Source organism: Rhinatrema bivittatum, chromosome 16 (genome assembly GCF_901001135.1).
Source record: "Rhinatrema bivittatum chromosome 16, aRhiBiv1.1, whole genome shotgun sequence".
Classification (NCBI taxonomy): domain Eukaryota; kingdom Metazoa; phylum Chordata; class Amphibia; order Gymnophiona; family Rhinatrematidae; genus Rhinatrema; species Rhinatrema bivittatum.
The window spans coordinates 8,978,517-8,993,750 of record NC_042630.1 but is presented as its reverse complement, the minus strand read 5'-3'; the positions used below and the strand labels follow the sequence as shown (position 1 = coordinate 8,993,750).

General features: G+C 39.1%; 1 protein-coding gene across 1 annotated transcript; it reads right to left on the bottom strand.

Annotated features, from left to right (window-relative positions):
• Nucleotides 1–8,047: 8,047 nt before the first annotated feature.
• On the bottom strand, nucleotides 8,048–8,989 carry LOC115078664 (olfactory receptor 1509-like). Its single transcript, XM_029581619.1, has one exon. The coding sequence runs from the start codon at nucleotides 8,987–8,989 to the stop codon at nucleotides 8,048–8,050; it is 942 nt and encodes a 313-aa protein (XP_029437479.1).
• Between the last annotated feature and the right edge of the window lie 6,245 nt (nucleotides 8,990–15,234).

Sequence of the window (15,234 nt, the reverse complement as noted above, 5' to 3'; positions counted from 1 at the left end):
CAAAATGGCGCCGATGGCCCAAGAGCAGAAGATTAGTTCTGGGGCTTCCACTGGACCACCAGGTACTCATAAAATGTTTTGGGGGGGTTCGGGAGGGTGGGGGAAGTTAAGGGATTAGATTTAAAGGGTTGGGGTGGGTTTAGGGGTTGTTTTGGTGTGCCGGTTTTCCTGCCTCCCCCCAAATAACTCCCGTTAGTGGACACTAACCCATTAACGATTTTTCACGATAAATCGGGGGAATTTCTATTGTATCGCGCACTCTAACGATTTTTGACGATTTAAAAAATATCGAATGATTTTTTAAATTGTCAAAAAATGATAAACATCCCTACTATTAACATTCAAAATGTCTTTTCTTTCAAAGTCAGGAATGGTTTAATTCATTCGGAGACAAGACATACCTATTCTTTCATAATGTACCAGCACTGCAAACCAAAATCCATTCTTTATCTCTAGCTGGTGATATTAATTCATTGCATGCTGTATGCTGCTCCTTACCATCTCGTCCTAACCGGTGGATGGCCAATGCCAATCAGATTCTCATTAGCAAGGAGGAGCTAGGGGCACGCAAGCTATCTGAGATGCTTTTCAAACCAACAATCTGAAAGGGGGGGCCACATACCAGGAAGTAAAGGCCACCTTTTTAGGGAGAGTGGGATTCACTACGGAAGTCTACCAACAGCGGTTGTGGCAGGGAGTTTGTAAAGCTGGGGAAAACACAAGGAACCTATTTTACAGACTCAAACATGTCACTTGGAATTGGATGAACCTGGAAGGGAAGACCGGTGTGGCAGTAGCCAAAGCAGTTCTGCTCCAACAGTTCCTAGACTGCATGGAATGGCTTATATGGCTGTGGTTCTGCTGACAGCCAAACCCTACACTTGAAAAGGCACTGGAAGTAGTGGAGGCCTATTACCAGGCCCAGATCATGCATAAGTCATCATGATTCACAGAGAAGCCACTCGAACTGGGAAGAAGACAACAGAGTCCTAAGAGCCAGAAGCCCTGACAACCAGTAGCGCAGATCCGGCCAGACTTTTCACCTCAACCAAAACCTTCTACTGGACTGCCTTGTTTCAGCTGCGGAGAAAGTGGCCATTTTTTCAGAAGCTGTTCCTGCAGGGAAGATGAAGAAATTGAGTTTGGTCTACAGGTCAGACCTCAAGTAGACTGAACTGAGATTACCTTCAGAGATCAGCTGTCCACTGCACAGACAGCTGACTTAAAGCATCTGGTAGAGCGAAACAAGGAGGTCTTCTCAAACTTGCCAGGTCATACTCTTCTGGTGCAGCAGAATGCCTCCTGGAGTTGTTGTGTGGCAATGACCCTATCAGATTTCTGAGGCTATATGTCATATCTTTGAGAACAAGGTGAAGGAGTTGCTCCAGCTTGGAGTTATAGAGGAGTCTAATAGTGATTGATCCTCACCCAGAGTGTTGGTGCAGAAGCCAGATGGGAGCATAATGTACTGCATTAACTTTAAAAAGGTCAACAAGGTCTTAAAACTTGATTTGTACACAATGCCCAGAGTGGATGAGTGATTGAGTGCCTGGGATCAGCCCAGTTGATTTCTACCCTGGACCTTACAAAAGGTTATTGGCAGGTGCCTTTCATGCCAATGGTGAAGGATAAGACTGCATGTTCGGCACCAGGTGGACTTTTCCAATTCATTGTCCTCCCTTTTGGGCTCCATGGTGCCTCGGCAATGTTTCAACGCTTGGTTGACCACCTGCTCTGCCCACATCAAGAGTATGCAGCCTCCTATTTGGATAAGAACATAGTGTACAGCCCAGGTTGAAAGACACATCTAAGCCAACTCTAGGATGTAATAACCAGTCTAAGGTAATCAGGATTAACTACTAACCCTAAGAAGTGCTTGCTGGGAGGGCAAGAAGTGAAGTATCTTGGCTTCACCCTGGTGAAGGGCAAGGTCCATCTACAGACCTGGAAGATCGAGCTGATCACCAGGGTGCCAGTCCATCAAACAAAAGTGAAAGTAAGAACGTTCCTAGGCCTTACAGGATACTATAGAAGGTTTATCCCCAATTACTTGGAGAAGAAGGAGTCTCTACAAGACTGTTGTTGAAGAATGCACCACAGAAACATAGAAACAATTGAGAAGGATGCCTTAAAGGCCTTAACTATTAACTGCTGGGAGAGCAGTTCACACTCGTAATGGACCACTCTTACTGATGAATAGAAACAGAGAGAGTCCAATGCAAGGTTGATGAGATGGTTTCTGGCCCTACAGCTCTTCTCTGCTCAGTATTAGCAGCATACAAATTTACAATGGTGAGACCCATTACTCCTCCAAGTCTAACATTAAGAATCACATAGCTACCTTTCCGTATCTTAATAAGTTTCACAAATATCAGCTTTTAACATTTTCCGGAATAGTACTCCCACTCCACAGTATTTCTTTCCACGCCCACTGGATGCCAACACAACTTGTTGAAGATCCTTATGTGATAAAACCATTTTTTCTCTTTTACAGAGGTGTGTTTCTAGGAGCAGAACTATATCAACATGTAATTGATGAACTTCCTTAAAAAGCAGCTGCCTTTTCATATACGAGTTTAACCCTTTAACATTAAAAGAAATTGAATTAATTCCAGCCATCTAGACCTTCAATATCTACCTTACCCATCCCATAAGTGAACACAAAAACCCACTGGCTTTTGACTCTCCCTCTCTAACCCACTCTCCCCCTTGCCTTCCTCCCACACCCCAATTCCACCCCTTCAGCATAATCCTCCATATCTTTCCTCATTCCACTCCCAGCAAAGACCCTCTGGGAGGAATACAGACATCATACCCCTCTCCAAATATCATCAAATAAACAATAATAACCTTACAATAACAGCATATTTGTTGTAACCTTTATATCAAAACCATAACCTCTGATTCCCCAAACCCCACAGTCACTCTGTCTTCTGCTGAAATAGGCTCTCAGTTTGAGGGTACAACTATTGCTAAGCAGTTGATAATTATTAACAGATCCACATTATGGTCCGGCAGCATACTGCAATCATTTCTTTCCTTCACCTGGAATTATTTTCTGGAAATTTCCATTGAAAGACATATTCATTCATTCATTCATTCATTCATTCATTCATTCATTTACTTATTCTCAGTAAGACCTTTTATACTTTCTTGTTTGATTTGTATTGTTTCAGTTTAATTGTTTTTGTTTGAATTCATGCGATTATTATGCATGTTTTCTGTAACCCACCAAGTGCCGGCTAAAAATCAGTTATAGAAATAAACAAACTTTAAAAAGTAATAATGATGCTGCCTAATTTTTTAAATTGTATTCATTTATTTTCTGCCTTTTGTGACATTTCAAAGCAGATTACATGCAGGTACTGTAAGTATGCAGGTGTTAAACTCTATTTTAATAAAACTTTAAACCCAGCAGAAAACCCAAACCCTCCCCCTTGGTATCACATAAAGAATGACATCACCGTGAATGGCTGCTTTCTACTTATCAGCAGGAGGAGGAAGATTCACAGATTACTTTTTAATTTATTTATTTATTTTATTTTAAAACTTTTCTATACCGTTGCTAAGTTATATACCATTGCAACGGTTTACATGTAGGCACATATTTAATGAGGGTAAAAGTGTACTATAGTACATTCTAACAGGTGCCGTCAAAGGTTCGGTTACAATATATCATTAGAAATAGTCATTTAGCGAAGTACTTCATGACCAATTGTACCAAGGTACTTACACCGGTAGTTTTATTACACATAGTATTATAGTTATGGTTTATTGTGGTATGGAGTTCATAGACTAATCTATTGTAAAGTTCTACTTACTGTGTGTCTGTGCCTTTCTGTCTTTTCCTAAAATATTTCTCTCTATTCTCCTGTCTCTTTGTAAAATGCTTGTTTAAAAAGCCATGTTTTTATGTTTTTCTTGAATGTCTTGAGATCACTTTGTAGTCTGATCTCTGGAGGCATTGTGTTCCAGATTATGGGTCCTGCTAGTGATAGGGCTCTTTCTCTCACTTGCGTCAGTCTTGCTGTTTTAACTGATGGAATGGTTAGGAGGGCTTTATTTGCTGAGCGGAGGTTCCTGTGTGGAGTGTGTACCCGTAATGCTGTGTTCAACCAGTCTGATTTCTCATCATAAATTAGTTTGTGAATGATACATAGGGTTTTGTATTTAATTCTGTGTTCAATTGGTAACCAATGTAACTCTGCTAGGGTTTCAGTTATATGGTCCCTCCTTCTTTTTCCGGTTAGTATTCTAGCTGCTGTGTTCTGAAGTATTTACAGTGGTCTTAATGTCGTATGTAGGAAAAACAACACAACCTGCTAAAATGAGGATAACTGAACATTGAACTTTGAGTTTGAACACACATCAGTTTGCAGCCCTCTTAGATGCAATCATGACTTTGATTCCGTGTGATGGATCAGATTAGCATAGATATGCGAGGTGGAGATTCAGCAGGTTCTCTGTTGTGTCTAGAACAACTTTGAATTTATAAATTACACACCTTAATTCCTAATGGATTAAATTCTGAATTGGATTTTCAGGTTTCTCTATAATGGACACTGTTTCTCTTTAATTTTCAGGATAATGTTGATGTCAGCATTAAATACACCAGGACATTTAAACTTGGCATCTAGAGGAAAAGATTCCCTCCTGAGCCATCCATTCCATGCAACAGAGAAAGATGATGTTGATCCAACTAGGAATGCATTTATTTTACATTTTACAGATAAGTGATTGCAATCTCAACATTATTGCCCCGATGAAGTACCTTCATGAAACATTGGCTGATATTGGCAGGGCCAGTGCGTCCATTAGGTAATCTTGGTGGTCACCTAGAGTGCCAACATTTGGGGTGCTCCAAACTCCTGCCAGTGCAAGGCAGAGAGGGGTGCAGTGCCGGATCTAATCCTGCTAAAGAAGGCAGCCTTGTAATGGAGCCACTGGCAGTGGTAGCAGGGAGTGCTTGGCTGGAGCTGCCACCAGTCAGTACGTTGGAGAGGAAGTGCATGGCCAAAGGTTCACCTAGGGGTCCAAGTATTTTTGCACCAGCCCTGGATGTCAGGCGGAGAGTCAATGTTAGAAATAATTTGAAGACTTTGTGACTTTTTATTTGCATATAAAATGTAAAAGTACAACAAGGTAAATGATAGAGAAGATTCGGTATTCCCACATTTGGAAGGGTCCGCTGACTGGCCGGCTGATTCCTTGATTCCTAAGCCCAAGTAATATTTAAAAATAGTGGCTGATTTTAATGTTTTGATGCAATTTGTTCCAGTAGTAAGTTTAGATACATCCTAGCTCACCAATTTTACTGATCAGACTGATGGCCTGCACATAAAGACATTTTACAATGTTTTTTTTTTTAATTTTCACTGTGATTTCTCTTTTTATTCATAAGCTGTTTATTAGCAAATTATATAGACAGTATGTATTTTTTACATCTGGGTGCACTTTTTCTACAGCTGTGAGGTTTACTTCAGCCTTCAAAACAACCCCTCTACTGAGATATTTAACTTCCCTGTTTTGTAAATACCTTTGGGAGATAAATCCCAGTGAAGCAAGTGCTTCAGAGTGACTGTTGTCTTTCCACTATGATCTAGTTTAAAAGCTTCTCTATTTCCTTTATAAATGTAAGCACCAGCAATCTAGTTCCACTCTGGTTTAGTGGAGCCCATCCCATCAGAAAAGGCTCCTCCCTTCCCCAGAATGTCCCCCAGTTCCTAACTAATCTAAAGCCCTCTTCCCTGCACCATTGTGTCAACCATGCATTATGATTTTGGAGTTCAGTCTGACTCTGAAGTCCTATCAGTGAAATGGGGAGCATTTCTGAGAATGCAACCATGAAGGTTCTGGATTTCAGTTTCCTATCTAAATACCTGATTCTCTAAGGGTTTTTCCCATAGACACAAAATGGGAAAAAAAAGCCTTAATGAATCTGGCCCTAAGAGCCTAAATTTAGCCTCCAGAACCTCCCTTCTGCACCTTCCTATGTCATTGGTACCCACGTGTATAGCGACTGTTGGCTTTTCCCCAGCACTCTCTAAAATCTTATCTGGTCATACATGAGGTCTGCTAGCATTTTACCAAGCTATGCATTTGCCTCCCAGCCACCCAGCTACCTACAGCTGACATGAGCCAGCTCCAATATTTTCCTGACCACATTATTGTATGCCCTGAAAGTCTGGTATGGTAACCCCTGCTCCAAAAATGCACCATTGGTCCATTGGTCTGACATATATCCAAAACCTACTATTCTAAGGATGCTTTTTCACCTGCTTTCTTTGCCATTGTCCCTCATTCTGCAGTGACAGGCTGTCTACAGACTCCTCCCCCTGGCGCAGACACACACACTAAACTCCTCCTTTCTTGTCTTCACATAGACACTGTAAGACCCAGGCTCAACTGTTCTCCTACTTCTTCCACATACTCACCCTCACTGCTCCTCCTCCTCAACAATGCACACTCCCTTCATTCTCTTTCTCCACTCCCTCCACTAACACACACTTGACATTTATCCTCTCTCCACAAAAACCCACTCAAAATCTCTCCATGCTCCTTCTGCTGAACCTCCACACACTCACACTCCCCATCTAGACTCTTCCACTCTCTGTACACACACACACACACACACACACACACACACACACACACACACACACACATCCTTTAAGCTTCTCCTCTCCCACTCTCCTGACAGACACAGTCAATATACATCCTCATGCCACTCCACACACATACACACACACACACACACACACACACAAACATTTGCACTCACACATTTCCACTCCGCAATCTTCCCCCTCTAAATTACACACATACACACACACACACACACACACACACACACTCACACTCCAAGCTCTGGATTTAGGCATGAGCAACATAGGCAACTGCCTATGGTGTCAAATTTGATATGTGCCAAATACTTGGTTCAAAGGTGTTACTGTTTCCATTTAATCTAGGGCCATGGCACTCTTATCAACCCTCCCTCTTCCCAGTGTTACTCATGGGTGCCAAAATCTTAAATCCAGCCTTATACATATGCTTCAGGGACTTCCAGCCCTCTCAACAAATAAACATATATATATATATGTATTTATCTACCTAATTCCTACTCATCCCCTACACACACACACACACACACACACACACACACACACACACATTCCTTCCAGCCTCCATCAGACTCCTACTCACTCCCCCCACATACACAGATTCCTTCCTAGCCTGCAGAAACACGTCCCTTCTAGACTCAGGCTCCACCTACCACACCCACATTCACCCTACTTACTTCTGTTCCCCCTCACATAGACAGGCAGAGGCTCTCAGAACTCCTCCCACTTCATTCATATAGATGCTTGCATACATATGCACATCCTCCTAATATCTTCCCCCAAAGATATATACCTGATGGTCTCCTCCTGCTATCTCCCCCCTCCACACATATACACATGCATACATACACATCACATGCGAGACCTTGCTCCAGCCCTACACACATGCCCTATATTCTCCTATCTGCCCCTCTCCACACAGCCACCGCACACTCATGTTCCTCCAATACCTTTTTCTGTGTCCTTTTCTATACAGTTTCTTTCTTTCTCACATCCACTCTTGCTATTCACTACCTCACCAATCATATACTTTCATAATTTGTAAAAAATTATATTTCCAAACATATCTTCACTACACAACGTTCCTACTATCTCACATACAACACACACCACTTCCACTTACTACTTCCACAGCAACTCTCCTTCTTTTATTATGTTATATGTTCTCCTTTGAAATTACAATGGGTATCAGATAGGAAGCATATATTTGCATAAATCGGAATTTGTGGATTCTGTGGCACATGTGGCAAGATATACAGTTCCCAGGTTTACTACAGCTTTCAATGGAAATCCTATAAAAAATATAATAATTGAGGGAAATAAATCACCAGAATTATACGCAGTGGATTAAGGAATTGACATTAACCAATCAGTGAGAGATGATAGTTTACATGATGGTGGTTTTTTTTTAAAGAGAATAAATTAGTTTATTGCTTCTCTGGAAAAGAGACTTTCCTACCTCTCAGCCTCCTCATGGCTTTTTTCACCTCATCGTTTCTCAGGGTGTATATGAGGGGATTTAATAAAGGCGTGAGGATTGTGTAAAACACAGAGAATGGTTTGTCAGCCGAAAATGTCACCGAGGGTCTCATGTAAATGAAGACACAGGGGCCAAAAAATAAAGTGACTACCATTAGGTGGGCAGCACAGGTAGAGAAAGCTTTTCGCTTTCCATCTGCTGAGCGAATTTTTAAGATAGTGGAGATGATATATATGTAAGATATGAGTAACACCAAGAAACAACCTAGTGTTAGTGATCCGCTGTTGGCCATAGCTAAGGTTTCACTGATAAATATACTGGAGCAAGCCAACAGAGATAATGGGCGGACATCACAAAATAAATGATCTATCTCATTAGGCCCACAGAAGGATAACTGAATTGTAGGTAATGCCTGCATGACGGCATGAAAGAAACCACCCAACCATGTAGAGATTACCAAATTGAGACATGTTCTTCTGCTCATTATGGTCGTATAATGCAAAGGATTGCATATAGCAACGTAGCGGTCATAAGCCATTAAGGTCAGGTGAAAGCATTCTGCTCCTCCAAAGAAATGCAGGAAGAACAACTGAGCCATGCATTCGTTGAAAGAGATGGTTTTGCTCTGCAAGAAGAAGTTAGCAAGGGCTTTGGGGACAGTGACAGTTGAAAAGCATAAGTCTAAAAAAGACAAGTTGCTGAGGAAGAAATACATTGGAGAGTGCAGATTTGAGCGCATATATACGGTGACCATGATGAGAACATTCCCAGCTACGGTGAACAGGTAGACAATTAGAAACACCACAAAGAATACTATTTGTAACTCTGGAGTGTCGGAAAGTCCTAGAAGGATGAATTCTGTGACTCTACTTTCATTCCTGTCTGCCATTTATTCCACTTCATTAAATTATACCTAAACAGAAACACAAGAAGCCGGAGAAAAAGCAAAATGAGGTAGAAGCAACAGAAAAGCAGTAAAATTCATATTCTATAGTAGGGTCTTAAGGAGCCAGACAAGATTGGACTGTGATGTTCAGCCTTCTTCTGTGTGAGCAAGACACATTAATTAGTCCTTGTGAACTCACTGAATGGATTCTGCTGCTCCTGATCTTACAGACACCTCAGTCACACCTCTGCAGCCCCTGGGAGCCCATCATCCAGGAAGTGATTTATTGTCTTATAAGATACTTTCTTTAAATAAACTTTACCTTTAAAACTTGGTTTGATAGGTTGATAAAGAAGAGCTATCCAATCTGTTATAAAACTGATCCATCTACCCCATTCCCTCCTTCCCCCCCAAGGGCAAGTTGTACGAAGCAATCCTGAGATTTCTGAATAAACGTCTTCCCATCTGTAGCCAATTTTAAACTATTTATTTATGTATTAAATGTATATACCGCTATCCTGTTTGACAATCATAATGGTTTACAAATATAAACAATTAAAAAAACAAACATTATTATACCAAGTAAAATAGTGAATAAAAACAGCCTAAACTAAGAAATATGGGATCATACAGTTACATAATAATATCCTTTTTGACTCCAAATATTCAAATCTCTACAAATCCTTGGATCGGTTCTTTCCACCCATGAAGTTTATTCACACTGTGTTACCCATCGATCTACTTTCCCATTATTAACAAAGTCTTCAGTTTCCTTTGGATATTAAATAGTATTTAGTCGAATAGCCATATCCATCTGTAAAATCTTTTGTAATCTCACCTCTCTTCCAATGAAGAATCTCTTTCTACTGAAGGTGAATAAATTTTTCACTTCAACCTGGATCTAAAAGTAAAAAAAATAAATTATTGATTATCAGGGAGTGAAAGTGCCAAATTTGGCAGACAAACTCTGAAACCCACACTAAGGATCATGTGTACAAAATATCGACATAAAATGAGGGGAGAAACACTTTGCTACATCTAACGGAAGTGCAGTGTTGTCTCTTTATTTGATATATTGGCTATTAATTGATGATGAAAAATTAACTAGCTATGTGAATCAGCATGGGCTACAAAGTGAATAAATAAATGAGGTTTGTCTCTATTAACAATAAATAGTGCTGTGGCAATAGTTTTTATATAGAGATTTTTATATAGAGATAAGACCTCAGTATTGGCAGGAGATCTGAATTAACAGAAACTTCTTATGGCCAATTGGTCCAATCATCGGTCTTATAATCTCTGATTTTAATTTTTAATAAAAATTATTTTATTAAATTAAATTTTAACTGTTATCACAAACTTCAATTTTATTTTTAATAAAATTGGATACGTGTCTATAGACAGTTATTTAACAACACTGTAAATTTCAATATAATTGCTATTATAAAATTGCTTTAATCGAGCCTTGTTTTTCTCTATTTCTGTAAAGCATTATACTACTAAGATAGGATTTTAATAATTCTGCTATGCTAACTGTATTGGAGAATGATGTTACAATATTGCTTAGAGGGTGATCGTGGAGCAATTGCTTTTATAGCTTATTGTAGCTAATTTAAAAAGATGATATAACAAATCTTTCACAAAGCAAAACAGACGGCTGCGCTGCTTGAATGGACCCCATCGTCTCAAAAGAATTTCATTTTGTTACTCATCGGCAACTATGTAGCATCTTCTTAGGCTGAAATGTCTCAGTGATGATTTCAGTCTGTACCCGACCACAGTAGAAGAAGTTTCTCTCCAAAAATTAGTCCGCCCTGAAGCAGTGTTTTTTGCGAAACGCCGGCCGCGTTGGCGGCGGTGACCAGATCCTTTGGGTCCAAGCTACGGCAGAGCGGTGAAAAATTCAAAATGCATGTGACCATCATGAATTCCAGATAAGTGCTCTGCCGTTTTCAAATTTGTCGGGATTCAAAACCATATGTGAGACGGAGTGATTAACACCATTCGTCCGGTCTTTAAATGATGAGACTGAAATGTGATTGCTAAAGTTTGTACAATAAGCTTGGCTGCAGAGATCATTGTTCCATTGATTTTGAGATACGTTGCTATTGGACTAGTTTGGCAAACACTGTGCTTTAATCTGTATTGAGACATTTCAGCCTAAGAAGATGCTACATAGTTGCCGATGAGTAACAAAATGAAATTCTTTTGAGACGATGGGGTCCATTCAAGCAGCGCAGCCGTCTGTTTTGCTTTGTGAAAGATTTGTTACATCATCTTTTTAAATTAGCTACAATAAGCTATAAAAGCAATTGCTCCACGATCACCCTCTAAGCAATATTGTAACATCATTCTCCAATACAGTTAGCATAGCAGAATTATTAAAATCCTATCTTAGTAGTATAATGCTTTACAGAAATAGAGAAAAACAAGGCTCCATTAAAGCAATTTTATAATAGCAATTATATTGAAATTTACAGTGTTGTTAAATAACTGTCTATAGACACGTATCCAATTTTATTAAAAATAAAAATTGAAGTTTGTGATAACAGTTAAAATTTAATTTAATAAATAATTTTTATTAAAAATTAAAATCAGAGATTATAAGACCGATGATTGGACCAATTGGCCATAAGAAGTTTCTGTTAATTCAGATCTCCTGCCAATACTGAGGTCTTATCTCTATATAAAAATCTCTATATAAAAACTATTGCCACAGCACTATTTATTGTTAATAGAGACAAACCTCATTTATTTATTCACTTTGTAGCCCATGCTGATTCACATAGCTAGTTAATTTTTCATTTAGAGTGTATACTAGTTATATCCCTAATTTTGTTGTTTATTAATTGATGATGCACTTGATGTTATTGCTTATTATGTCAGATGACTAATTCGGATCAGCCCCTTTGTACAAGTTCGTTTATAAAGCTTCATTTTTGTATGGGGGCTCTTCAGTTATTTATTAACTCTCTCATATAAAAGAGTGATACAGATGTGCTTTAGCAGTCACTTGCCTAATCCATTCTAAAGCACTACTTATTAAAACATGAATAACATTATTTTTTATTATTAACGCTTTATCATAACTGCTAAGAAATTTCCAAGAAGCAGGCATCTTTCATCCAAAAGTCAAATCAAGATTTTGGCATATAGATGATTAATTGTGTTTAATTTTCCTTAAACCTTTAATCAGAGAAGACAAATTGCTCACAATCTGTAGAAAATGCATGTAAAATGGGAATAATCCTTAGAACGCGGATGGTATCTATTTACAAGCCAAATAACAAATCTAATTTTTTTTTAATTTATATTTTATTACATTTTAAGCATATCATGACATAAACTGTCAATTACAATACAGATATTTATTTATTTATTTATTTATTTATTTAACGTTTCTTTTATACCGATGACCGTTCGCACATCGCATCGGTTTACAATGAACACAAAACCATTGGGAGAGGCCCTTACATAAAACAGATAATATATTGAACTAGGTCACAAATAATTAAACTTGGGGAGGAGCCCTTACATCAAAACTATTTACAACAAAACTATGTACAAACATTAGTGCACAGTACCAAATCGACAGGCATAAAGGCGTTCATATCAGGATATCAGAGTAACATTCGGAGGGGGGATTTAAGATATCTAAGTTAAAGCAATATCAAAATAAAATAATTAATCTTTTACATGAAAAACACCATTATCCCATAGATATCCTATTTACTATGTAATAAGCAGTAATCCATCTCCTTATATGAGCTTTTCAAGTAATAGAGTCTCTAATTTAACAAGAAACTTTAGCTACTGTATTTTTATTTTGGAAGAGCAAGAAAAAAGATCTACACACGAACATCACTCATAAGGAGTTTTTTAGATTCCAAAATCGATTTTAAATCCTCTGGTTCAAAATAAACATATCTATCATTATTGACCTTTACTAAACATTTACCAGGGTATCAGACTACCATTTGAACTCCTACTTGCTCTGCTAATGATTTCATCTCCAGGAACTGTTTCCTTCTGGATTGTGTTGCTTTTGCTATATCTGAGAAAATCCAAATTTGATGGTTATAACATTTCTCAGTTGGTTTATAGACTTTCATTTTTTATGTGGGATGTTATTTATTAACTCTGTCATGTAAAAGAGAGATACAGATGTGCTTTAGGAATTAATTGTCTAATCCATTCTAAAGTGCTAGTTATTATTAAAATATTAATATCATTGTTAGTTTTGCTTTAAACACGTTATCATAACTGCAAACTGTAAGAAGCCAGAGGTTTCCAAAAGTCAAATCAGGATTTTTGCATATAAATGATTAATTGTGCTTAATTTTCCTTAAACATTTAATCAGAGAAGATCAATTGCTCGCAATCTGTACAAAAATGCATGTAAAATGGGGATAAGTCTTAGAACACGGGAGATCTCTATTTACAAGCCAAATAAATCTAATTTAAATATTGAGGCTTTTTTGAGAGAAAACAATCGTTTTACCTTTTTCTCCCTCTCTTTTTCTTCCATTTTCTCACACTTTTTTTTTTATTTCTTTCGTGTTTTGTCACCGCTTTCTTTCTCCTTTCTGACACCCGTTTGTCTCATTCTTCACCTTAAGACAACTGCACCCACGATTCCTGATCCCAGCTAACACCGATCTTTGTGCCATCCGTTCAGACTGCAAAAGCAATTGCAGTTCTTATCTGCCTTCTAACTCTTCTCATTTAAAGCTGATGCTCTACTACTCATCTGCAAGTTATGTGAACTGCGATCTCGCTCCCTTCCATTTGTATTAAAGACAGAGTTGGGGAGAGAGGCAGGAGAGGAATATAAATGTATAAGTGCAGGGCAGCCTGCTAGTTAGGCATCACAGTCTCTCTCTTATCCTGCACCTGAGTGCATATTATTTCACTCTTCCCAGGATATCACTGTGAGAGAAGTACGACACTGACACTAATATTAAATGACTGGAAATTACCAGAGAGTTAAATAATAGGAATAGAGAGAGATACTTACAACATATTGGGAGAGATTATCTCTTGAAATGACTCTTCACTTCCAAATTATAAACGGATTACTGGCGAATAAGTAGCATCTGCCTCATAGGATTTGCTGAAAGCCACAGGCTGAACGTTTGAGAGACTAACGCTCTCTCTTCGCTTTCTCCTGTAAGAAGCACAGTTAAATACTTAAACAGTTTGGGACTCTTGGGATAAAAATCCTTGGAGGATCTTAAAAGAAAGTGCAGCTTACTGACTGTCATTTCCACTTTTCGCCGATAGCTGTGGAAAAACAAATCGTTTTCAATCTGTAGAGTCTTCATGAAAACAATTCTGGATACGTAATGCATCCAAGTCAATTACCCAATGACATTTTCTTACTATTTACATTCAAAATGTCTTTTCTTTCAAAGTCAGGAATGGTTTAATTAATTCGGAGACAAGGCATACCTAGTCCTTCATAATGCACCAGCACTGCAAACAAAATCCATTCTTTATCTCTAGCTGGTGATATTCATTCATTGCATGCTGTATTCTGCTCCGTACCATCTCGTCCCTTTGGAAACTTTTATGCTTTACAAGCGCCACAAATAAAGTGCCAGGTCACTCACCCTAGAACAGGCTGCATTCATATTTCTACCATATTTCTTTATTTTGAATCTACCAGAAATCCTTTTTCGGACATTAAACCAGAGCTGAGAGAATTTGCTTTGCCCTGTCTCTCTGTACAGAAAGATTGATAACTTTCCATGGGAGGGGTGAATCGGGGTGACATCTGGGCTTGCACTTTTGGGGGCCCCATCATGAACAACACTATAATCTTAGCACTCCCTCACCCTCCTAAGGGCACACTTGTGGATATTTGTGAAGTTTGTAGAGGAGTGAATTGCTGGGGTTCCAGCACACACCTGCCAAATTCAGATCTGATTGATGCAAAGCAGAGGCTTCTGATATCTGTTCCACCAGAAGGCACCAGCCGTGCACATGTTATAAAATCCAGGGTTGGCACGCACAATGAGGTGCACAAGCCCTTCTGGAGTCCCTTGGGGAGTCCTGCTGGCTTTCCCCATTCCCTCCAAGGCCAATCTGAAATTGGAGCAGCCTCGGAGGGAACTTTCCTTCCGTCCCTCCCCCCACCTTCTCCTCCCTTCCCCTACCTAACCCGCCCCCTCAGCCCTACCTACAACCCCCCCTAATCTTTATTTTATAAGTTGCGCCTGCCTCCGGGCAGGCGTAGGTTGCACTCG